Consider the following 26,523-nt stretch of genomic DNA (forward strand, 5'->3'; position numbering starts at 1 on the left):
TAGACAATAATCATGACTGTTCAGCGCTGTTAGGAAGTAGTCATGTTCAACAACACTGCTATTATTTAACTAAAGTTACAGGCTTCTGGAAATGCACTTGGCAGATTTTTGAGTGTTTTGTGTATTTATTTTTGTGCTGTTCCACCATTTTAAACTGAATGTGATTTAACATCTTGAAGGTTAATGGCAGAGTGGTGAGTATAAGACCCCGGACCAGAGACTGGCTGAATGATCTACATGAAGAAATTAATATAAACAGGAACAGTATTGCACCGATGTCTCCAACTGCAAATTCTTGTCTGCTCGAAGAAACCTTTGATTTCAACAGCCTGGATTATGACACTGAAGGTAGTTCATGTGCCACTTGTGTTTTCTATAATATTACAGGTACTACCAGATTTTGTTAAAAATTCAATGGCACATGGACGTTGATGCTCCAGAGAGCAGATTACTCTCAACTATTCAACACACTTCCAAAAACCTCATCAACAACAATTTAACAATTAACTTGTGAATACCGAGAAAGCTGCCAACAATACAGCTTGCTTAATCTGTTTCAACTTGATAGGATTATTGTGTTATCTATGTCGTTTCTAGCAAGACATGATTGGCATTAGTAAGACACGACTGGCAAACTGTTTTGGTGCCTGTGGCATTTTGACACTTGTGCCTTTACAGTGCTAATTGACACCCTTTTGCTGTCTCGAGGCTAACATCTTTGATGTTCAGTTCTGAATTTAATAAACTTAAATCTAAAACGTATTCATAGTTAGCAAAGTATGGTGGCATAAGTGTATTTTCTGGAAGGAGGCATCATTAGGTGGTAGAATAATTAGTACTGTAGTTCCTATATCAACAATCTGTCCACTAAACTGTAATTAAAAGCATTTCAAATTATAGATAAGCTAAATGTATGGCATCTGTGTTTTTGCCAACCAAGGAATTTCTGTATATTTTGATTGTACATTACAGTACTCAACAATTAAAAATGGATGATGACCGTGATTGAACAGAATTCAGAGACTTGAGCACATAATCCGGGCTGGCACTTCAGTGCAGTACTGAGGGAGTGCTGCACTGTTGGGAGGTGCCATCTTTTGGGTGAGAAGTTAAACCCTGTAAGCCCTCTCAGATGGCCATAAAAGACAATTTAGAGACCGTGGAGGGGTCGAGAGAAGTGGTAGTGAGGTAGAGCTGGGTGTCATCGGCCTACATATGGAAACTGACGCTGAGTTTCCGGATGATGTCGCCAAGGAGCAACATGTAGATGAGAAATAGGAGCACTTTACAATCAATAGATTATTTTTGAAGTGTAGTCACTCATTATGTAGGCAAACACAGCAGCCAATTTGCACACAGGAAGGTCCCACAAACATGAAATGAATGAACGAGAAGATAATTGTTTTTTTGTGGTGCTGGTTGCGGAAGGAATGTTGGATAGGATGTCAGAAGAACTCCTTGTCCTTTTTTAAATGGTGAAATGGGATCGTTTACATCAGGCAGATTTAGCCTAGGTTTAACATCTCACCCAAAAGTACCTCCAACAATGCAGCTTTCTCTCTGTCTTGCTCAGGAGTGTCAGCCTAGATTATGTGCTGATGTCTGGAGCTGGCTGGAACCCACAATCTTTTGTCTCAGAGGAAAACTTGTTACCACTGAGCCAAGCTGACACACTGGTTATTTTGGTGCGATTATTATAAGCTGATATTTTGCGTAGTTAATCATATCCATGATATATATTTTTGACTTCGGGGTGTAAAAGTGCCGATCAGATTGGCCACACTTTATATTCCCGATTTTCCTCTCCTTTGAAGTGAATGGAAAAGAAAACGGGACGGCTGATCGATATCGTCTGCCATACACCACTGCCTTAGATGAAAGTTCCGCCCATTACTGCTGTAAAAATCACTGCCCTCTATCCTACAAAATACAGTATGTTGTAGAACATAAGGAATAGTAGCAGGAGTTGGCCATTTGGTCCATCGAGCCTGCTCCGCCATTCAATAAGATCATGGCCAATCTGATCATGGACTCAGCTAGACTTCCTTGCCCGCTCCCCATAACCCTTTACTCCCTTATCACTCAAAAATCTGTCTATCTCCGCCTTAAATATATTCAATGATCCAGCCTCCACAGCTCTCAGGGGCAGAGAATTCCACAGATTTACAACCTTCTGAGAGAAGAAATTCTTTCTCATCTCAGTTTTAAATGGGTGGCCCCTTATTCTGAGACTATGTCCCCTAGTTTTAGTTTCCCCTATGAGTGGAAATATCCTCTCTGCATCCAGTCCCCTCATTATTTTATATGTTTCGATAAGATCACCTCTCATTCTTCTGAACTCCAATGAGTATAGGCCCAACCTATCTTCATAAGTCGACCCCCTCATCTCTGAAATCAACCTAGTGAACCTTCTCTGCGCAAAATGCGGAGAACAAAACTGTACTCCAGGTGTGGCCTCATCAATACCCTGTACAGTTGTAGCAGGATTTCTCTGCTTTTATACTCCATCCCCCTTGCAATAATGGCCAACATTCCATTTGCCTTCCTGATTACTTATTGTTCCTACATACTAACTTTTTGTGTTTCATGCACAAGGATCTCCAGGTCCCTTTGTACTGCAGCATTTTGTAATTTCTCTCCATTTAAATTATAATTTGCTTTTTTATATTTCCTGACAAAGTGGATAATCTCACATTTTCTCACATTATACTCCATCTGCCAAATGTTTGCCCACTCATTTAGCCTGTCTATATCCCTTTGAAGATTTTTTGTGTCCTCCTCACAACTTACTTTCCCACCCATCTTTGTATCATCAGCAAACTTGGCTACATTACACTCGGTCCCTTCATCCAAGTCATTAATATAGATTGTAAATAGTTGAGGACCCAACACCGATCCATGTGGCACCCCACTAGTTTTGCCAAATGGAAAATGACCCATATATCCCGACTCTCTGTTTTCTGTTAGTTAGCCAATCCTCTGTCCATGCTGAAATCTTACCCCCAACCCCGTGAACTTTTGTCTTGTGCAGTAATCTTTAATGTGGCACCTTATCGAATGCCTTCTGGAAATCCAAATACACCATATCCACTGGTTCTCCCTTATCCACCCTGCTCGTTACATCCTCAAAGAACTCCAGCAAATTTGTCAAACATGACTTCCCTTTCATAAAACTCTGCTTGCTCTGCTTGATTGAATTATGACTCCAGCATTTTCCCAACGACCGATGTTAGGCTAACTGGTCTATAGTTTCCTCCTTTTTGTCATATATAATAAGTAGTGAACCAAATGCACATTGTTTCTCTATAGGAGATATCGATGAAGATTTAGATGAAATTGTTCCGCAGCACTTGGTGACAGGACAAACAGTGCATCGCAAAAATGCAGCAGAAGAGTCTCCAGAATCTAGTGTTAAAGAGGTCCCTGCATTTCAGTTACTCAACAGACTGCCACAGCCTCAAAAAGAAGAAATGCTTGGTATGTAACCACTTTGAACATGATCAATGACAATATTCTGCAAGTTTTTTACTGAAAGCTGGGGATTTTTGCTATTTGCTATTTTGTGGCATCTAAATATGCCTATCCTATTTTAGATGATGCAACATTTACCACAATTAGTCAGGAGATGGCTCCCTGTAGTGAATTTCGACCACGTACAACAAGCAGATCTGTGTCAGTGCCTGACCGACCCCAGCCTCCACAAAGACCCCCTCCTCCAAGTAAGAACTAACACACAGTTAGCTATCCAATCAATAGATCAATGTCATTGAAAACCTAGTATTTGAAGGTCAAAGGATTTTTATTTAATCATTTATTTATTTTAAACTGAATATCAATCACATTTGTTTTTTTCCAGCTATACAAAGCATGAAGAAATCTGCCTCCGATACGTTGCTTTCATCTGAAGAAAGTCCTTTCCAGGCCTTGAATTCAGCCCAGATTCTTCCAGGGATAAATCAACAATCTGTAAATTGTCTATTTAAAATTCACAGAATGATATAGAGGCCATTGGGCCTATTGTGCCTGTGCCAGCTCTTTGAAAGAGCTATCCAATTAGTCTCACTTTCCTGCTCTTTCCCCGTAGCCCTGCACATTTTTATTTTTCAAATTTTTATCAAATTCTCTTTTGAAAGTTACTATTGAATCTGCTCCCACCACCCTTTCAGGCAGTGCATTCCAGATCACAACAAATTGCTGTGTAAAACAATTTCTCCTCATCTCTCCACTGGTTCTTTTGCCAATTACCTTGAACCGGTGTTTTCTGGATACTGACCCTCCTGCCAATGGAAACAATTTCTTCCTATATATCAACATTTTAACACCTCTATTAAATCTCCCCTTAACCTTCTCTGTTCTAAAGAGAACATTCCCAGCCTCGCAAGTCTCTCCACATAACTGAAGTAGTTACAGCAGGAGTGACCAATAAGAAATGTGTTTAGTTAAATGGTGTGAGAAAGGCAGCATCAAGACAGAAGGACAGGTTAGGGTCTCTTGCCCAAATAAGAGTTTTATATACGAAGGCATGGCATATAAGAAAGAAATTGAGTGAATTAGAGGTTCAAATACAGCTTGGAGAGTATGGCATGGTGGTTATGACTGAGGGCTGAAAACGGGTCATGATTGGGAGTTAAATATTCCAGGTTATAAGGTTTTTAGAAAGGATAGGGAAACTGGAAGAGGAGGATTTTCCAGATACTATTACAACATTAATACGAGAAGATATAGGTAAGGAAGAGCAATCAGCGGAGACTCTATGATTAGAATTGAGAAATAAGAGAGTATCTAAAACTGTAATGGGAGTTGTCTACAGGCCTCCTGATAGCAGCAATGAAGTGGCAGAATGTATTCATTCCGAAATTATAGTGACTTGTAGCAAAAGCAGAGTTGTTTTAATGGGAGACTTCAATTTTCATAGATTAGGAAGAGCACAGCAGCTCAAGTCAGAAGGTAGTAAATTTCTTGAGTGCATTCAAGATAGTTTTCTGGAGCCAATAAGAGAGTAGGCCATACTAGATTTAGTAGTAAGTAATGAGCTAGATTTAGATAATCTAACAGTAAGCAAATATTTATATAACAGTGATCATAATATGATTGGATTTGAGAACACAAAAACTGACTGCAAAAGCTTCTATAGATCTGTGAAGAGAAAAAGATTAGTGAAGACAAATGTAGGTCCCTTGCAGTCGGATTCAGGTGAACTTATAATGGGGAACAAAAAAATGGCAGACTAATTGAACAAATACTTTGGTTCTGTCTTCACGAAGGAAGACACAAATAACCTTCCGGAAGTACTAGGGGACTGAGGGTCTAGTGAGAAGGAGGAACTGAAGGATATCCTTATTAGGCGGGAAATTGTGTTAGGGAAATTGATGGGATTGAAGGCCGATAAATCCCCGGGGCCTGATAGTCTGCATTCCAGAGTACTTAAGGAAGTGGCCCTAGAAATAGTGGATGCATTGGTGATCATTTTCCAACAGTCTATCGACTCAGGATCAGTTACTATGGACTTGAGTGTGGCTAATGTAACACCACTTTTTAAAAAGGGAGGGAGAGAGAAAGCGAGTAATTATAGACCGGTTAGCCTGACATCAGTGGTGGGGAAAATATTGGAATCAATTATTAAGGATGAAATAGCAACGCATTTAGAAAGCAGTGACAGGATCAGTCCAAGTCAGCATGGATTTATGAAGGGGAAATCATGCTTGACAAATCTTCTGGAATTTTTTGAGGATGTAACTAGTAGAGTGGACAAGGGAGAACCAGTGAATGTGGTGTATTTGGACTTTCAAAAGGCTTTTGACAAGGTCCCACACAAGAGATTGCAGTCAAAGCCCATGGTATTGAGGGTAATATACTGACGTGGATAGAGAACTGGTTGGCAGACAGGAAGCAGAGAGTAAGGATAAATGGGTCCTTTTCAGAATGGCAGTGACTAGTGGAGTGCCGCAGAGCTCAGTGCTGGGACCCCAGCTCTTTACAATATACATCAATGATTTGGATGACGGAATTGAATGTAATATCTCCAAGTTTGCAGATGATACTAAACTGGGTGGCGGTCTGAGCTGTGAGGGGGATGCTAAGAGGCTGCAGGGTGACTTAGACAGGTGAGGTGAGTAGGCAAATGCATGGCAGATGCAGTATAATGTGGATAAATGTGAGGCTATCCACTTTGGGGGCAAAAACGCGAAGACAGAATATTATCTGAATGGTGGCAGATTAGGAAAAGGGGAGGTGCAACAAGACCTGGGTGTCATGGTTCATCAGTCATTGAAAGTTGGCATGCAGATACAGCAGGCGGTAAAGAAGGCAAATGTTATGTTGGCCTTCATAGTTAGGGGATTTGAGTATAGGAGCAGGGAGGTCTTACTGCAGTTGTACAGGGCCTTGGTGAGGCCTCACCTGGAACATTGTGTTCAGTTTTGGTCTCCCAATCTGAGGAAGGACATTTTTGCTATTGAGGGCGTGCAGCGAAGGTTCACCAGACTGATTCCCGGGATGGCTGGACTGACCTATCAACTGGGCCTTTATCCATTGGAGTTTAAAAGGATAAGAGGGGATCTCATAGAAACATACAAGATTCTGATGGGATTGGACAGGTTAGATGTGGGTAGAATGTTCCCAATGTTGCGGATGTCCAGAACCAGAGGATACAGTCTTAGGACAAGGGGTAGGCCATTTAGGACTGAGATGAGGAGAAACTTCTTCACTCAGAGAGTTGTTAACCTGTGGAATTCCCTGCCGCAGAGAGTTGTTGATGCCAGTTCATTGGATATATTCAAGAGGGAGTTAGATATGGCCCTTATGGCTAAGGGAATCAAGGGGTATGGAGAGAAAGCAGGAAAGGGGTACTGAGGGAATGATCAGCCATGATCTTATCAAATGGTGGTGCAAGCTCAAAGGGCCGAATGGCCTACTCCTGCACATATTTTCTACGTTTCTATGTTAGGTTTGAAAACAAGAAACGTAACAAGTTACTGAGATTCTAGATTTTGGTAAAATTTAACGAGATGAGTCAGAGACTGCAACAGCAAACTGGTCAAAACTGTTATCGGGTAAAACTACAGATGAGCAGTGGGAGGTGTTCAAAAAGGAATTTATCTTAGTACAGGACCAATATTTCCCCTAAGGGGAAGGGCTCTACTTACCAAATAAAACAGCCATGGTCGACAAAAGAGATGAGAGATAACATAAAACAAAGGTAAATAATATATAAAAGTGCAAAGAATAGAGTACATCAAGGGATTGGGAGAGTTATAGAGAACAGCAAAAAGATAGAGCTCCAAAAAGGGAATACGCCAAAAAATGACACGGTGCATCAACACAAATAGTTTTTACAATTATATAAGAATAAAAGAGTAGTCAAGGGCAATGGTCCCTCTAATTTTTATTTTTGATGTGCGGCCCCTTTAAATTACTGCACTCATGCAGCTTAGCGGGAACGTTGGTCAAGGCTAATGTTGGCCCTTTAAATTTGCTGCGCAGCTGCACAACCATGCAGCTTAGCGGGAACATTGGTCAAGGCTAATGTCAGCCCTTTAAAAACAGATGCCGGTAATATTGCAAATGAAAATAAGGAAATGGCAGACTTGTTGAATAATTACTTTATCAGTCTTCACAGTAGAGAAAGAGGATAATATACCTGACATTTTAAGTAAATTAAAGAATCAAGGACTGGAACGTGCTTATGTTAATTTTAGTAAGATAACAGTGTTAGAAAAAATAATGGCACTAAAGACTGACATCCCCAGGATCTGATGGTTTCCACCCCAGGGTTTTAAAGGAAGTAGGCGATGAAATTGCAGATGCTTCAGCCATAATCTTCCAAATCTCTCTCTCTTCAGGAATAGATTAGAAAATTGCAAATGTAGCTCCATTATTTAAGAGAGAGAGAAACCAGGAAAATATAGACCTGTTGGTCTAATACCTGCTGTGGGGAAGTTACTGGAATCTAGAATTAAGGACAGAGTGACTGAGTCACGTAGAGAAATTTGAGCTGATTAGATAGCTAACATGGATGTGTAAAGGGTAGGTCATGTCGAACAAACCTAATTGAATTTTTTGAAGAAATAGCTAAAGTACTAGATAGAGAACTGTCTATGAATATATTTTATATGGACTTCCAGAAGGCATTCGATAGGTTCCACATAAGAGACTTAGCTAAAATTAAAGCTCATGGAATTGAAAGAAAGAAAAGACTTGCATTTATATAGCACCTTTCACGACCACCGGACGTCTCAAAGGGCTTTATAGCCAATGAAGTGCTTTTGGACTGTTGGTATATGGGAAACGCGGCAACCAATTTGTGCACAGCAACCTCCCACAAACGGCAATGTGATAATGACCAGATAATCTGCTTTCGTTATGTTGATTGAGAGATAAATATTGAACAGGATACCGGGGATAACTCCCCTGCCCTTCATCGAAATAGTGGCATGGGATCTTTTATATCCACCGGAAAGTAGACGGCACCTCGGTTTAACGTCTCATCCGAAAGACGGCACTCCGACAGTGCAGCACTCCCTCAGCACTGCACTGGAGTGTCAGCCTAGATTTATGTGCTCAAGTCTCTGGACTTGAAGCCATGATCTGCTGACTCAGAAGCGAGTGTGCTGCCCACTGAGCCAAGGCTGAGTGGCTCAGTGGCAAATTGAAGGCAAATTATTGACCTGGGTAGGAGATTGGTTAGGCGGTAGAAGAGAGAAAGAGAGTAGGGATAATGGGCATGTACACAAATTGGAAGGAAGTGACTAGTAGTGTCTCACAAGGAACTGTGTTAGGGCTTCAACTATTTACTATATTTATTGATGACTTAGATAACACAATCAAGAGTAATTTATTCACGTTTGCTGATGACACAAAGGTTGGTGATATAGTAAGTAGTGTTGACAGGAGCATAAAATTACAAAGGGACACTGATGGATTAAGTGAGTGCACGAAACTGTGGCAGATAAATTTCAGCGCAGGTAAAAGTGAGGACATCCATTTTGGACCAAGAAAGGATAGATCAGAGTATTGCTTAAATAGTGAAAAGCTAGGAACAGTGGAGGTCCAAAGAGATTTAGATGTCTATGTACACAGATCACTAAAATGTAGCAGTCAGGTACAAAAAATAATCAAAAAGTCTAATGGAATGTTAGCCAGTCCCTCGAAACGAGGATGACTTGCTTCCACACCAAAAAAAAAAGGATGAGTTCACAGGTGTTTCGAATGTAGAACCCGAACTACATCCTGAAGGGTGGAAGATGCCTGTGCGTGGATTTTTTAACGTGTGATGGCCGTTGCACACCAGCCACCACACGGGCTTGACAGAGCTAGGTCTTGGTTCAGTGGCAAGGATTACCCAAGACAACTGGAGACCTGCTCTGCTGCACGGACCTAGTGCGCGCACACAGTGTGGGCTGGCCCGTGCTGCCCCTGGGTCCCTGAACTCGTTCCTCCCCTGCGCCCCGATCACATCCCTCCACAGTCTCTAGCCACTCCTGCTGCATCTGCCCACACTCCAATCACCGACTTGGACCTTGCTGATGGCACTCTTTGCTGCCGTTGTCCTCCTGCACCAGTTCGCACTGTACCTTGTAGTGGTTAGCCTTTATAACTAGAGGGCTGGAATATAAAGGGGAGTTAGTTTTGCTACAGCTACACAAAGGCCTGGTTAGACCAGATCGAGTATTGTGTATAATTCTGGGCATCGCACTTTAGAAAGGATATATTTGCCTTGGAAGGAGTGCAGTGCAGATTCATCAGAATGTTAACGGGGCTCCAAGGGTTAGATTATGAGGAGATTACACAAACCAGAACAAAACAAAAGACTTCTGAAGCTGGAAATCTGAAATAAAGCAGAAAATGCTGGAAATACTCAGCAGGTCAGGCAGCATCTGTGGATAGAGAAACAGAGTTAACAATTGAGGTCGATGATATAAACTAGGTTTGTATTCCCTGCAATATCGAGGTTAAGGGGTGATTTGATTGAGATTGTTAGGATTTTGAAAGGAATTGATACTGTCGATAGTGATAAACCTTTTCTGCTGGTGGGGGACTTTAGGACAAGGGGACATTACAGCCATGCCATTCGGCGAGAAGTTAAGAAACGTTTCTTCACGCAACAAGTGGTAGAAGTGTGGCAGTCCCTCCCACAAAAAAAAACGGTAGATGCTAGCTCAATTAATAGATTTTTGCCAGACCAGTGCAAAAAGGATACGGAGACAGATCAGCCATGATCTCATTGAATGGCAGAACAGGGTCGAGGGCTGAATGGCCAATGTTTCTATTAAATCTCTGCTTAACCTTCTTTGCTCTAAGGAGAACAAATTTAGCTTCTCTAGTTTCTCCAGATAACTGAAGTCCCGTATTCCTGGTATTGTACAAGTAAATTTCCTCTGGACACTCTCTAAGGCCTTGACAGCCTTCCTAAAATGTGTTCCCAGAATTGGATACACATGTCCAGCTGGAGCCTAACCAGTGATTTATAAAGGTTTAGCATAACTTATTTTCCGTTGTACTTTGAGGATAATTTTATACTCCACAAACAGTTGGGTTTGGAATGGGTGAGAGGTTAAATCTGAAACAGGAACCCAACCTGCCTTGAAACCACTCACTACCAGCGGGGATCGATCTGTTCTCAGGAGGCGGTTTGGTTATTCAAACCTTATCAGGAGGCTGTGTGCTTCTATTTTTGCAGGTTTCCTACTTTTAACCTATGTCAGCTGGGTTTCCTGAGTCTATGGAAACCCAGTGGGTAAAAGGAGGCCTTTACAGCACTGCTTGTGAGCCAGCAGGAACAGGAGTGTGTTCTCCCGGCCCAGCAAACCACCGCCCCCTTCTCCACGATCTCCTCTACATTCTACCACCACCGACCCCCGTCTGATCTCTGACTCTTTCTCTCTTTCTCATCCCCCCCCCCCCCCCCCCCCCCACGATCTCTCCTGGCCCTCCTTGATCTCTGAACTTCCACCAACCCACCTGCGATCTTCACCGTACCCCCCACAATCACTCCTGACTATCCCCCCTCCCGGCAATCTCTTCTATTCTCTTCCCCCCCCCCCCCTCCCGCCCCCCTTTCTCAACAACTACAAAACTTAACTGACTCTGGGCTGTGACCTTTTCTGGAGCATTCCTCGCTCGACAGGCAGCCAGGTTGGTTTTCAGACGGGGAATTGATTTTTATTTTTATTTTTAAGCCCCCATGGCATTCAGGGAATTCCCGACCATAACTCCTCACCCTCCAGTCAGAACTCTGCCCCAGTGAATATTGGGGCCTGTGCCTCTGTTTATAAAGCCAAGGATCCCATCTGCTTTTTTAACAGCCTTCTCAACTTGGCATTCCACCCTCAAAGATTTGTGTACTTATACTCCCAGGTCTCCCTGTTCCTGTACTTGTATCATTTATTTTATATTGCCTTTCCTCATTCATCTTGATTGGCAGCTCTACTGACCAACCCCTGGATAGGGGGAAAATCAGAAGTCAAATTGTTGTCTTGTCCAGTTAGGGTCAACAAACAGAGACACAACTGGAGTCAGATTCAGGAGGTCTGCTGAGAGAGAAATAGCGACCAGGGCTGATTTTCTTAAGATGGAGCTGGGCATATATTCGAAAGGGCTGACCAGAGAAAGTAGTAGTGTATTTTATTTGTTACAAGGAGTGATGCAGAACCAAGTCAAAGTGTGAGATTTACTACAAATGTTTCTTTATTTGCTCAATTATATCAATGTTAAAATAAACTAGTTTGTTAATTAAAAAATGAATCAGACCACCTCTAAGATTGGAGAAGTGCCTTTGGAGACATGTGCTAGATTAAAATATCTGGTTAATTTCACACGGGTCTGTATTGCTATGATCCTAAGTCACATTATCTATTACCAGATATTAAGCAGGAAAGGTAAATGCCTGATCGTAAGGGATACAAGGCCCACTTATGGGCGAGAACAGTAATGCTGAATGAATCTGAGAAAATATCTAGAGTGGAGCCAAAATTTGTAATGCTGACTTTCACAAAATTAAAAATTCCAAATCTATTATTAATGCCACGTAGTTATTCTTTATCTAAAGCTGCTTTTGAATAGTTCCTTCATCTCACACATACAAAAGGCCGGCCTTAGCAAAAGTTCTATATTCTGTTTCATTTGATGTGTTTTGTCTTTTTGATATTTCAGTTGAAGTTAACATAATCTTGTTTCTCAGTCTTCATCTAGAACTGGAATTAGCAAACCATATAATGTGAAACAAATTAAAACAATGTCTGCTAGAGAAGCAGAACAGGCAATAAAGCAACTAATGGAACTGAAAACAGGTGAGCATGTCATGTAAAGTGTGATTCCAGTACACTGTTGCCTGCCCAGCAATGCATAAATATAAGACAAGAGACAGTTTGTGAGTGAGACAGCACTGATGTTTTAGGAAAATTAAATTAACATAGAAATATCTGAAGATTTTATTACTACAGTATCTTCTCAAGGTACATTTGTGAGAGTTACATTTACAAGAGGCTTTTATTTAAAAACCCCTCTAGAAAAAGCTTCTGGAGCCAATGTAATTTAGCAATGCTTCTGGGTAAATACTATTTATGCTGCAAATAGTTGACAATGTAAATCATAACTTTTTTTTTAATTGTGGTTATCTTTCTTTGGTAAACTTAATAACTAAGAAAATATAAATGCACAACAGGTTTCAACTAATTTATTTTATTTTCACTGATCAGTACAAATATTCAGTTTAAAAAAAAAAAAGAATTGAATCAGTATTCCATAATTGGTTTTACTGCAAAAATATACTCATCCCAAGGGCATCAACCTATTAAATTAATTATAACATAAGAACATAACATAAGAATTAGGAACAGGAGTAGGCCATCTAGCCCCTCGAGTCTTCTCCGCCATTCAATAATATCATGGCTAATCTGGCCGTGGACTCAGCTCCACTTACCTGCCCGCTCCCCGTAACCCTTAATTCCCTTATTGGTTAAAAATCTATCTATCTGTGACTTGAATACATTCAATGAGCTAGCCTCAACTGCTTCCTTGGGCAGAGAATTCCACAGATTCACAACCCTCTGGGAGAAGAAATTCCTTCTCAACTCGGTTTTAAATTGGCTCCACCGTATTTTGAGGCTGTGCCCCCTAGTTCTAGTCTTCCCGACCAGTGGAAACAACCTCTCCGCCTCTATCTTGTCTATCCCTTTCATTATTTTAAATGTTTCTATAAGATCACCCCTCATCCTTCTGAACTCCGAGTAAAGACCCAGTCTACTCAATCTATCATCATAAGGTAACCCCCTCATCTCCGGAATCAGCCTAGTGAATCGTCTCTGTACCCCCTCCAAAGCCAGTATATCCTTCCTTAAGTAAGGTGACCAAAACCGCACACAGTACTCCAGGTGTGGCCTTACCAATACCCTATACAGTTGCAGCAGGACCTCCCTGCTTTTGTACTCCATCCCTCTCGCAATGAAGGCCAAGATTCCATTCGCCTTCCTGATTACCTGCTGCACCTGCAAACTAACTTTTTGGGATTCATGCACAAGGACCCCCAGGTCCCTCTGCACCTCAGCATGTTGTAATTTCTCCCCATTCAAATAATAATCCCTTTTACTGTTTTTTTTCCCCCAAGGTGGATGACCTCACACTTTCCGACATTGTATTCCATCTGCCAAACCTTCGCCCATTCGCTTAACCTATCCAAATCTCTTTGCAGCCTCTCTGTGTCCTCTACACAACCCGCTTTTCCACTAATCTTAGTGTCATCTGCAAATTTTGTTACACTACACTCTGTCCCCTCTTCCAGGTCATCTATGTATATTGTAAACAGTTGTGGTCCCAGCACCGATCCCTGTTGCACATCACTAACCACCAATTTCCAACCCGAAAAGGACCCATTTATCCCGACTCTCTGATGGTGGACATTTTTTTTTAGCAATTGGTCTATATGAAAAAACCACATTCGTCATATATGTTTGCACTGTGTGAGTTGAGTACATGGGATGCTACAGTGGTGCACAAATGTGTGAATAGAATAATGGTGGCAGTGCAGTATGTGGAGGGAGTTGTAGGGTACAGTCACGACAAATTGAAGGTGTATTGACGCATAGAGCAGACAGATCTTTAATTATCTCTGGTGCACAGTGGTGCTCCTGATACAAAACCAATTTGCAGAGTTAAGCCAACCTGCCCAATGTGAACTCAACATCCTAAATAATGATGTAAGAACACTTAAATTCAACTTCAACTAAAGGATTTGAATGTCCTTATTTGAAGTCGTTTCACTTTTAATTGTTACAACTGTTCATTAAGGATTGGGCTGAAGAAGTTCTGCAATTCGTTTGTAAGTCAAAAGGCATACACACACACCCATATGCACCATGTTAAGCCTGGTAGTGAGGTGAGCACCAAAAAGCCATAAAGGGAGGTTAGCTGGCCTTTTGTAAATGTAATCAGGGTTACACCCAAGAGTTAACCATTGCTAGCAATTCACGAGGAGGTCATACAGTGCAGTAAAAGCAGTGATCAACTCGCAGCAGAATTGAGGGCTTGCATAAACTATTTGTTTTAAGATCTTCACTGATCCTGACTCCAAAATACAACAGTGATTCTCAAGGATCACACTGCTCTCTGTAATCATAAGCAGCACATTCCAAAATGGAAACTCCACATAAAACCGTGGAGACAAGTTTTCCCAACAAAGCCAGCATGTTTTTATCTATTTTATTACGCTGAATGCCAAACATTGCAGAGAAGGTGGCCAATCGAATTGCATCTGTATTCTGTTCTTGGTAATAATAACACATGATCTGCAGCAGCTGCACTGTTTCCACTGTGACAGGGCTTCATTGCTAGTGGCTTGTGGTCAAGAGCGAATGCAGAACATAGAGGGGAGAGCAGACAGAGCTAGCCCTGAGAAGGGTGCCACAGAGAGAGTGAGTGACATACACATGTTGTTACCTCCTTGACTTTATTTTCTTGTCTGAAATCTGGAATCCTCAACCGAATCTGTGCCGGATTTTGGGTTTTGCCACAAAAATGTCCTGTTTTCGGACAATAATTCCAGATTCCGGACGACTCCATCAGCTATGCACAAAATGTCCGGATTTTGGACAATTCTGGTTTTCGGAGTTCCGGATTCGGGACAATGCACCTGTATTTGCTTCAAGAAAAAAACAATACGATGGCTATTGGTCTCTGCCACTGTTGATGTAACCAGCATATATATGTAAGCCAAATACTTGTCTCTGCAATGGAATGAAACATACACAGCTGCGGATTAACAGCACTGGACAAAAATGTTTTTTTTTACATTATTTTTCCATTTCAGGAACTTTGAATTCAGAAGTCAACTCCAAGCCTTCTGCAGTACAGTCAATTCCCATGTCCCATTCTAACCTACCTCTTCCTGAGAAGCATAATGTAACTTCTTATTCTTCAATGTTACCTGTTCAATCACTTGCCCGAAGTCATTCTCCTGCTAGACCAGCCCCTCCAAAAGGAACAGGGATAAAAGATGACTTGGTAAGTTAGTTACTTTAATGACCTTTTTTTGTGAAATGTGAATTTAAAAAAAAATGAAGGATGTCTATATTGAGAATAGAACACTTTGCTCACATTTGGCACCTAGTATCGGCATCAAGCACTCCCCAGGTCAGATCTAGCATGGTCACATACAGTGAGCTCCTCAACCATGACCCAAAAATGTACCTTGACCCCAATCTCTATCTCTTGCAGTTCCTTATGCCAATTCAGTAATAAATTGTGAGGAGCTTGTTGCGGGTGGCTGCAGATTGCTTTAAGACTGTCGTTGTTTCTTGAAGGCTTTTGTGGCCTGCTAATGTAGAATTATTTTTTGTTGCATTAATGTAGCCCAATTTTAATCTAAGCCCCGGAGGTAAAAGGGGAGTTTGTGAACCTGCTGAGCTGTCCATCTGTCCTTCTTTGGAAAGTAACAAAATTGAGCATTAATCTATCAAGGCTGTATGCTAAAATAATGCAAATCGGAACATAGGAACAGGATTCAGCAGTTCAGCCTGTTCCACCATTCAATTAGATTATGGCTGATCTGTATCTTAACTCCATCTACCCGCCTTGGTTCTGAAACCCTTAATACCCTTTCCTGACAAATCTATCAATTTCAGTTTTGACATTTTCAGTTGGCAGAGAGTTCCAGATTTCTTTCCTGACATTCCCCCTTAAATGGCCTAGCACTCATTTTAAGATTATGCCCCCTTGTTTTGGATTCCACCACCACAGGAAATATTTCTATCTACCCTACGAACTCCTTTAATCATCTTAAACACCTCAATGATATCACCCCTTAATCTTCTATACTCAAAGGAATACAAGCCAAGTCTATCCAACCTATACTCATAATTTAACCGTTTTAGCACTAGTATCATTCTGGTGAATCTGAGCTGCAGCCCCGCCAAAGTCAGTATATCTTTCCTGAGCTGTGGTGCCCAGAACAGAATGCAGCATTTTAAATGGGGTCTAAACAGAGCTCTGTACAGCAGCAACATAACTTTGTTCTCACTGCTTTAAACACTGGGTCACCACTCTTGCCACTTTACACACTGGGGGAGCCGAAATTGCCTCTTTTTATAGCCCCGTTAGCACCTCCGGGTGGCGCTAATAATTTATCGCTCACGGGTGGCGGAAGCGACCCGCCCGGAACTGCCCCAGTGATGCCGCAGGGGGATCAAAGGGTATGGCGAGAAAGCAGGAATTTGGTACTGAAGTTGTATGTTCAGCCATGAACTCATTGAATGGCGGTGCAGGCTCGAAGGGCCGAACGGCCTATTCCTGCACCGATTTTCTATGTTTCTAAAACAGGTTTGTGCTGCACCCTTTACTTTTCACCCCGCACCAACCCCTTTGTACCCCACGATACGCGAGATTGGCGTGGGGCGATGCCACGACAGCTTCTGACATGGCTGGTGCGCATCGGCCACTCTTAAAGGGGATCGCCTTGCACCGTGGCCATCATTTGTTTTGGCAGCCGGCCCGACAATGGTAGCTCCTGGTTTGGCCGGGCCGCCAACATGCAGCCCCGCACCCCCTCTTGGGTGTTGGGCTGCTGGCATGGCCAAAACACTCACTGGTGGCCCAGTGGGCGGCCAGTTCGCAGCGGCCCTCCCCTTTAAAAGAAGCCTTGCGCTGCGCTATCGTCCAGTGGAGGCGATTCACTCCTCCAATACCGCTCGCATTTTTTTCAGATACCGACCCCGCTCTCACTTTATACACTGGGTCTCCACTCTCACTTTATACACTGGGTCTCCACTCTCATTTTATACACTGGGTCTCCACTCTTACTTAATACACTGGGTCTCCACTCTCATTTTATACACTGGGTCTCCACTCTCATTTTATACACTGGGTCTCCACTCTCACTTTATACACTGGGTCTCCACTCTCACTTTATACACTGGGTCTCCACTCTCATTTTATACACTGGGTCTCCACTCTCACTTTATACACTGGGTCTCCACTCTCACTTTATACACTGGGTCTCCACTCTCATTTTATACACTGGGTCTCCACTCTCATTTTATACACTGGGTCTCCACTCTCATTTTATACACTGGGTCTCCACTCTCATTTTATACACTGGGTCTCCACTCTCTTCACTTTATACACTGGGTCTCCACTCTCTCCACTTTATACACTGGGTCTCCACTTTCTCCACTTTATACACTGGGTCTCCACTCTCACTTTATACACTGGGTCTCCACTCTCATTTTATACACTGGGTCTCCACTCTCACTTTATACACTGGGTCTCCACTCTCTTCACTTTATACACTGGGTCTCCACTCTCTTCAATTTATACACTGGGTCTCCACTCTCTTCACTTTATACACTGGGTCTCCACTCTCTCCACTTTATACACTGGGTCTCCACTTTCTCCACTTTATACACTGGAAATCCACCAGTCTCCAAATTACGTTATTTGGAAATTTCCAATCACCTGTAAAGTTTGAAATTACACAACACGGAGTGTACATCCCTCACATATACCCAAATATAAAGACCTTCATTGTAGGTTACTAAAGCGTATCCTGAGGACCCCCAAAATGTGTGCAGAGGTACCGCTGTAGTTTAACCAGCTAAAGCTATGTGCTTTACCAGTGCAGAGTACAAGTTTGCTGATGATACTAAGTTAAGTGGTACAGTAAATAATGTAAATTGGAGTAGAAAGTTGCAAAGGGACATTGATGGATTGATTGAGTGGGCAAAACTGGCAGATGGAGTTCAGTGTGGGGAAGTGCGAGACAGATCAGAATATTTTCTAAATGGTGACAAACTAAGAACTGTGGAGGGGCAGAGAGATTTAAGGGTCCAAGTTCAGAAATCACTAAAAGCTAGTGGACAAGTACAAAAATAATTAAATAGGCTAATGGAATGTTGGCCTTTATCTCGAAGGAGCTGAAATACAAAGGGATGGAAGTTATGTTACAATTATTTAAAGCGCTGGCTGGACTGCATCTGGAGTCCTGTGTTTCAGTTCTGGGCACTGCAAAACTATCAAAATCCTTCATGACTTTGAACATCTCTCTCAAATCTTCTCTTAACCCTCTTTGCTCCAAGGTGAATCAGCCCAGCTTTTCTAGTCTGTCTGAGTAACTGAAGTTCCACATCCCTGGTACCATTCGAGTAAATCTCCTCTGCATCCTCTCTAAGGCCTTGACATCCTTCCTAAAGTGTGATGCCTAGAATTGAAACCCGTGCTCTAGCTGAGACTAATCACTGTTTTATAAAGGTTCATCATAACTCCCTTGCCTTTATACACTTGGCCTCCATTAATAAAGCCAAGAATTCTATGTGCTTTTTTTTTAAACGGCCTTCTCATCTTGTCCTGCCACCTTCAAAGATTTGTGTACATACACCTCCAGGTCTCTCTGTTCCTTTACCCCCATATAAATTAAATCATTTAGTTTATATTGCCTCCCCTCATTCCTCCTTCCAAAATGAATCACTTCACACCTATCTATGTTAAATTTCATCTGCCATGTGCCTGCCCATTTCACTATGTCCTCCTGAAGTCGATTACTATCCTCCATATTGTTTACAATATTTCTAAGTTTCGTGTCATCTGCAAACTTTGCAATTATGCCCTGTATACTTGTCCAGGTCATTAATATATATCAGAAAGAGCAGTGGTCCTAATACTGACCCCTGGGAGACACTGTCCTCCAGTATGCTTCCCTCCAGTCTGAAAAATAACTGTTCACCGCTACACTCTGCTTTCTGTCCAATAGCCACGTTGCCATTGCCCCTTTCATCCCATGGGCTTTATTTTTGCCAATGTGGTACCTTATTAAATGTCTTTTCAAATTCCAACACACATCAATCGCTCATCAACCCTCTCCATTACTTCATCAAAGAACTTCATCAAGTTAGTCAAACATGATTTGTCTTTAACCAATCCATGCTAACATTCATTTATTAGCTCCTACTTTTCCAAATGCCAATTAATTTAGTCCCAATTTATTGTCTCTCAAAGTTTCCCTACTAGTGACGTTAGGCGGACTGGCCTGTAATTACCATGTTAATCCCTCTCCCCTTATTTGAACAGGGTGTAATATTTGCAGCCTGGCACTGCCCCCATATCCAAGGAGGGTTGGAAGATTTTGACCAGAGCTTCAGCAATTTCCACCCTTACTTTCCTCACTAATCTAGGATGGACCCCATTCGGACTGGGTGACATTTCTACTTTGAGCACTGCCAACCTTTTAAGTACCTCCTTTATCTATTTTTATCCTATTCAATATTGCTACTACCTCCTCCTTTACTGTGACATCGGCAGCATCCTCTTCTCTAGTGAAGACAGATGCAAAGTACTCATTTAGTACCTCAGCCATGCCCTCTACCTCCACAAGATCTCCGTTCTAGTCCCTAATCGGCCCAAGTCTTCCTTTGATTACCTTTTAAAGATTTTTGCGTTTCCTTTTATGTTAACCACTAATTCATTCTTGCACTCTCTCTTTGCCCCTCTTATTTCATTTTTTAGCTCTCCTCTGTACTTTCTGTATTCAGCGTGATTCTCTACTGTTTATGAACCTAACATGTCATTATCCTCCTTTTTCTGTTTCTGCACTTTGTTGTGCCTCCCGTGCAGTCCTTTGCCCCATGGTGCCATACCCTGGATTGCACACCTTTGAGGTGTTGTCACTCTCAATAATGAAAACTAGTTAGTGAGCACCACATTCCCTGAGGATCCCTGCACTGCCTGCCTCTTCCTACCCTGCCTGTTGGTCCTGAGCTCTCTGTGGCTGTGGGGTGACCATGTCCTGCAATGCTGATCCAGGAAAATTTCAGCTTCTCGTATGTCCTGCAGTGATTTCAGCCGTTCCTCCAGCTCAGAAAGCCTGAATTTGAGCTCGAGATGCATTTCCTACACACATGGTCATTCAGGACTTGTGAAATGTCCTGGAGTTCCGACATAGTGCAGGAATTGCATCCATCCTGTAGTAACCAATCTACCGCTATAGAAATCATTAGTGAGTTAGGTTGGCTGGTTAATTATTATCTGGAGTACTTTGGACCTATTTGGCTTAGGTGTCAGTTTGCCAAGTCCACCACAAAGGGTTGACTTAGTTCAAAGTTTCCATTGTCACAAAGTTTCCATTGTCACATCATCTAGAAACTACCTTGACTCTAAAAATAACCCGCTTACCTACTCTCTCCCACCCCCAAAGGAGATAGCCATGTAAAAATAATCAGAAGGCAAAGAGCAGTATCCTTATGGGAAGCACTAGAACTGAAAGCTTGCTTTGTTAACCTAAATAGAAGTGATCAAACAGAATGAATTGCTCATTATAAAACCAGACTGTAAAAGCTTCTATAAGTATATAAAAAGGGAAAGATTAGCGAAAGTAAATGCGGGTGCCTTACAGGCTGAAGCAGGAGAAATTATAATGGGGAATAAGGAAATGGCAGAGAAATTAAACAGATACTTTGTGTCAAGTCTTCGTAGAAGAAGACGCGCAAAAAAACTCTCAAATAATGGAGAACCAAGGGTCTAGCGAGAATGAGGAACTGAAAGAAATTAGTAAAAAAAAATAGTACTGGAGAAATTAATGGGATTGAAAGCTGATAAATCCCCTGAACCTGATGGCCGATATCCGAGGGTTTTAAAAGAGGTGGCTATAGAGATAGTGAATGCATTGGTTGTCATCTTCCAAAGTTCCATAGTTTCTAGAAGCGTTCCTGCGGATTGGAAGGTAGCATATGTAACCCCGGTATTTAAGAAAGGAGCGAAAGAGAAAACGGGGAACCACAGACCAGTTAGCTTGACATCAGTAGTAGGGAAAATACTCGAATCTAAGGATGTGGTAAAAAGGGCACTTAGAAAATAATAACAGAATTGAGCAGAATCAATATGGATTTATGAAAGGGAAATCATGTTTGACAAATCTGTTAAGAGTTTTTTGAGGTTGTAACTAGCAGAATAGATAAGGATTTTCAGAAGGCATTTGTTAAGGTGCAACATGAGGTTACTAAACAAAATTAGGGCTCATGGGATTGGCGGTAAAATACTAGCATGGATTGAGGATTGGTTAACGGACAGAAAACAGAGTAGCAATAAACGGGTCATTTTCAGGTTGACAGGTTGTAACTAGTGAGGTACCGCAAGGATCAGTGCTTGGGCCTCAACTATTCACAATCTATATCAATGATTTGAATAAGAGGACCAAATATAATATATCCAAGTTTGCTGATGATATAAAGCTAGGTGGGAATGTAAGTTGTGAGGAGGATGCAAACAGACTTCAAGGGGATATAGACAGGCTAAGTGAGTGGGCAATAACATGGCAAATGGAATATAACGTGGAGAAATGTGAAGTTATACTCTTTGGTAGGAAAAATAGAAAAACAGACAGCTAAAAATTCAGTATAGCCCGATTTGAGGCAGTGATACCGCCTGGTCGCTAACTTTAGCGCTGGGCGATGTTTACCGCCTCCAACCAGGTTATTTACTTTCAGCATCCCAAGAGCGGAGCGCTAAGGAATGCGTTCCACACTCCTCTTGGGGCGCTAACCCTGATTCCTGGGGCGCTATCGCGGAAGCTGAACTTCTGGTGCTAAGAAACCAGCATCCTAGCGCCTTAAGGGGAGGTCAGCTGTAACACCCAAAAAGTTAAAGAAAAGACAAGGCAGCTAAACAACCGTGTCCAGCATTTAGGAGAGATGCATTAATGTAAAAAAATATTATTTTAACTGCCCATCTGCTCCCCATCGCACATATCAACCTGGCAGCTTCTCCCTGATGCCTGATTTCTCTGGAGGAAATTGTCCTCTGAGGAAAGATTGAGTAGACTAGGCCTATTTTCTCTAGAATTTGGAAGAATGAAAGGTGATCTAATTGAAACATACAAAATTCTTACAGGGCTTAACAGGGTAGCTGCAGGGAGGATGTTTCCCCTGGCTGGGGAGTCTGGAACCAGCGGTCACAGTCTCAGAATAAGGGGTTGGCCATTTAGGACTGTGATGAAAAATTTCTTCACTCAGAGGGTGGTGAATCTTTGCAATTGTCTATCTCAGAGGGCTGTGGAGGCTCAGTGGTTGAGTATATTCAAGGCAGAGGGGTTGGATTTTCGGCTCGCTTGCGCCTGTTAGCGCCCCGACTGTGTTCGGCGGGCGTCCAACTTTTACCGCCCGGCCGGCAAATTTGGCTCATGGTTTGCGGCGGCGCAAGAACTTACCACTCCACCCTCTAGTTTCACTGAGATCATTACATCAATCCTCGTGCAATGCTCAGTTAGCGCCCCGGATGCAAAATTCATCCCGAACGCCTCATTAAACGTCCGTCCCAGGAAACATCTGAAAAAACCAGGTGTTCCCAGGATGCAATAGGCGGTATTGGCAGCATATTTAAATGGAGGCAGGAGGATCCTACATCGCAGGTCACATTGACTGCAAAGGTTGTGCACAGCACGCTGTGTGAAGCTTCGACTTGAAAGCGACAGTTTTATCTGCCATTACAATGTCCTTACAATGTCAGTGAGAGAATTTAATGGGGGCATTACTAGTTCGCCAGTGTATCATGTTGCATGTTCTTGCCAGGCGGCGTTAAGCTAGAAGAAGGGCTCTTGGCCATGGCAGCCCACAGATGAGGAGAGGCTGAAGACGTCTGGGAAGGAGGGTTTGTCCCCCACGGGTTTACAGGCACCAACGCTCATACCTCCAGTTCTCTGAGGAGGGAGGCAGCATGGGGATGCTGCCGGACCAAAAGTTGCACATCGACAACTCAGAATGGACCGGTTCTCCTAAATGCAGGAAACTGAGGGACGGAGCTAATACCGGACACGCTATGTGCCTCCATAAAGGCACATCTCCAGTAAACGTTGGAATAATACACAAGACACCAATGGCAAAGGATCAAACAGACATTTTACTGCAACAAAGTAGCAAAAACTCCCCCCCCAACCAAAAGTAAATCATACAATAGACAACGTTTTGTTGCAGGGCACGGAACAACAATGAATCAAAGAAACTATTTACTAGCGTATTCAACAAAAATCAGGATATCTGCACAACCTTGTCCTGTACATTACTCTGACTTATATAATGCCTCGATTTTCGACTTAGGCACAAAAACTTCCGTGTGTAACGCCTGATTTTGCGCCCCCAATCATGGAACCTCGTTTTTTGGCAAAATTTGCAGACGAGGACGCAAACTTTTTCCAGGCGGTATCAGCACCACCCCGCTACTGCGCCCAAATCACAAAAACTGAAAATCCAGCCCAGAAATTGATAGATTTTTGAATATTAAGGGCATCAAGGGATATGGGGATAGTACAGGAAAGTGGAGTTGAGCTAGCAGATGAGCCACGATCTTACTGAATGGCAGAGCAGGCTCGAGGGGCCGAATGTCCTAATCCTGCTCCTAATTCTTATGTTATTATTACACTGATAATGACATCACTGTACCATTTCTAACAACGTAGGTAAAATTAGGACTAAAGTATTATTTTCACATAGCAATACCACAGATTTTAGCTAGGTAATTATATTCATATCTTAGATGAAGAGAGTGTAATGTATCCAAGTTTTCTGACGATACAAAGCTAGGTAGGAAAGTAAGCTGTGAGGAGGACACAAAGAGCCCGCAAAGGGATATAGACAGGTTAAGTGACTGGACAAGCAGGTAGCAGATGGGGTATAATGAGAGGAAATGGGAAGTTATTCAATTTGGTGGGAAGAACAGAAAAATATATATTTTTTTAAACGTGAGAAACTATTAAATGTTGGTGTTCAGAGGGTGTCCTTGTACACGAAACACAGAACGTTAACATGCAGGTACAGCAAGCAATTAGGAAGGCAAATGGTATGTTGGCCTTTATTGCATGGAGGTCGCAGTACAAGAGTAAGGACATTCTGCTGTAATTGTCAGGGCTTTGGTGAGACTACACCTGGAGTACTGTGTACAGTTTTGGTCTCTGTACCTAAGGAAGGATATACTTGTCTGAGAGGGGGTGCAACGAAGGTTCACTAGATTGATTCCTGGGATGAGAGGGTTGTCCTATGAAGAGAAATTGAATCAAATGGGCCTATATTCTTTGGAGTTTAGAAGAATGAGAGGTGACCTCATTGAAACTTATAAGATTCTGAGTAGGCTTGACAGGATAGATGCTGAGAGGCTGTTTGTTTCCCTTAGCTAGTGTGTTATTGAACTAGGAGGCATAGTCTCAGGATAAGGAGTCGGCCATTTAGGACTGAGATAAGGAGAAATGTCTTTATTCAGAGGGTTGTGAAGCTTTGGCATTCTCTACTGCAGAAGGCTTTGGAGGCTCTCATTGACAATATTCAAGGCTGAGATAGATATTTGGACTCTAGGGAAATCAAGGGATATGGGGATTGGGCGGGGAAGTGGAGTTGAGGTCGAAGATCAGCCATGATCTTATTGAATGGCGGGCAGGCTCGATGGGCCATATGGCCTACTCCTGCCCTTATTTCTTATATTCTTTTGTCATGGCAGTAACGAGAACCTGGAACTTATATTGCTTATGGAATATATGAATAATGTAATCATTGTAATCTTTTGGCCCATTATATTTTTAGTTAATATAATATAATTGTACTCAATTTGTAACAAACATGTTCTTACTTCAACAGTACTTCAGTTCGGAGGCTGGGATTAAAAAGGAACCCGAATCACATAAAATGGCTGCACCAGATTCTTGCCTGCTGGACAACTCAACATTATTGACTTCTAAAAAGAGTTTTGAAATGTTCAAGTCCCTACTGAAGAATACACTGGAATCAGAGGAGCAGTGTGTCAGCAACAGAACTTTATATAAAGTTTGTAATCGCCCAGATATCTTCTCAGAAAATGCAACCACTTCTCCCATTGCACCTCCCCGCAGGAAGAAAGCTGCATCCACAGATCCTCAAAATGACCAGAGTTCTCTTGTGAAACCATTCCACAATAATCCCAGACAGAATCCTTTCCATGCATGTGGGACACGAAGCAATACCAGTCCCTTTAGACTGTGCAACACTAATACATCATTTAGCAACAACCCTTTTCAGTTACTTCGAGAAAGTAGGCCTTCATACTGTAACAACGATGCCTCAGATCTTTTTGACCCATCCAAATATCAAAGTAACCTTAACAGAAAACCGCCTATGTACAGTCAACATATAAATGATGCGGAAACAAAAGTATTTGATCTTGCTCCTGGTTTTAAAAATGAAAAAATATCTCATAAAGACTCAGACAATACCTGGAACGATGAATGTTTTTCTTCAAAAAAATTGTAGCAAACTGTGATTGCGAGCAGCAGTGATCAGAACTCAGGTTTATCACAATGCATCAAACTGTCAGTGACCTTAAACAGATGCCTACGATTTCTGATTGACCTGTGGAGAACCGAAGGATTTTTATACTTTTTGAGTAACTTTTTCTCATCACTTTGTTTAACAAATATTTCTGAATAATAAAATAATTATGGAACACAAAAACACCTCCAATGATGTATAATACTGATATTACATAGAAACCAGTATAATCTTAACTCTTCATGTTTTTTCACAAGTGAATTATGTGCTTTATACTTGTTATTTGTATATATTACCTTTTATTTTATTTACAGCAAATAAAAGGCAGTGACTAACACAGTGGATGATTATAGGTTCAATTATTCTCATTCTGCCAATGTCCAATCTGCTACACAAGGAAGGGCTGGCTGGAGGCCAGATATCCCCTGACATGGTGGAGAGAAAACCAGGGAACCGATTAGAATCATAGAATGATACAGCATAGAAGGAGGCCATTCGGCCCATCGTGTCTGTGTCGGCTCTTTGAAAGAGCTAACCAATTCGTCCCATTCCCCTGCTCTTACCCCATAGGCCTGCAAGATTTTCCTTTTCAATTATTTATCCAGTTCCCTTTTGAAAGTCACTATTGAATTTTGCTTCTGCCACCCTTTTAGGCAGTGCATTCCAGATCAGAAATCGCTGCATAAAAAAACTATTTATCTTCATTATCCTTCTGGTTCTTTTGCCAATTACCTTCAATCTGGTTACTGACCCTCCTGTCAGT

The 26,523-nt window shown here is 42.0% G+C and overlaps 1 protein-coding gene across 3 annotated transcripts in view; it reads left to right on the forward strand.

The window, feature by feature from the left end:
• Positions 1 to 26,031, forward strand: part of LOC139273170 (synaptojanin-2-like) — a 222,482-nt gene extending 196,451 nt beyond the window's left edge. For 2 of the 3 annotated variants that reach the window (XM_070889699.1, XM_070889700.1), the window contains 7 exons: positions 180 to 348; positions 3,310 to 3,477; positions 3,594 to 3,719; positions 3,857 to 3,966; positions 12,179 to 12,287; positions 15,302 to 15,495; positions 25,095 to 26,031. In XM_070889699.1, coding sequence (XP_070745800.1) covers positions 180 to 348; positions 3,310 to 3,477; positions 3,594 to 3,719; positions 3,857 to 3,966; positions 12,179 to 12,287; positions 15,302 to 15,495; positions 25,095 to 25,742 — 1,524 coding nt within the window. In that variant the 3' untranslated portion in view covers positions 25,743 to 26,031. Of the gene's footprint in view, positions 1 to 179; positions 349 to 3,309; positions 3,478 to 3,593; positions 3,720 to 3,856; positions 3,967 to 12,178; positions 12,288 to 14,812; positions 14,879 to 15,301; positions 15,496 to 25,094 lie in introns of those variants that run through there. The other variant, XM_070889701.1, reaches the window with a different exon arrangement.
• Positions 26,032 to 26,523: the final 492 nt, after the last annotated feature.

The sequence above is a fragment of the Pristiophorus japonicus genome, chromosome 9 (genome assembly GCF_044704955.1).
Source record: "Pristiophorus japonicus isolate sPriJap1 chromosome 9, sPriJap1.hap1, whole genome shotgun sequence".
In the NCBI taxonomy this organism is placed as follows: Eukaryota; Metazoa; Chordata; class Chondrichthyes; family Pristiophoridae; genus Pristiophorus; species Pristiophorus japonicus.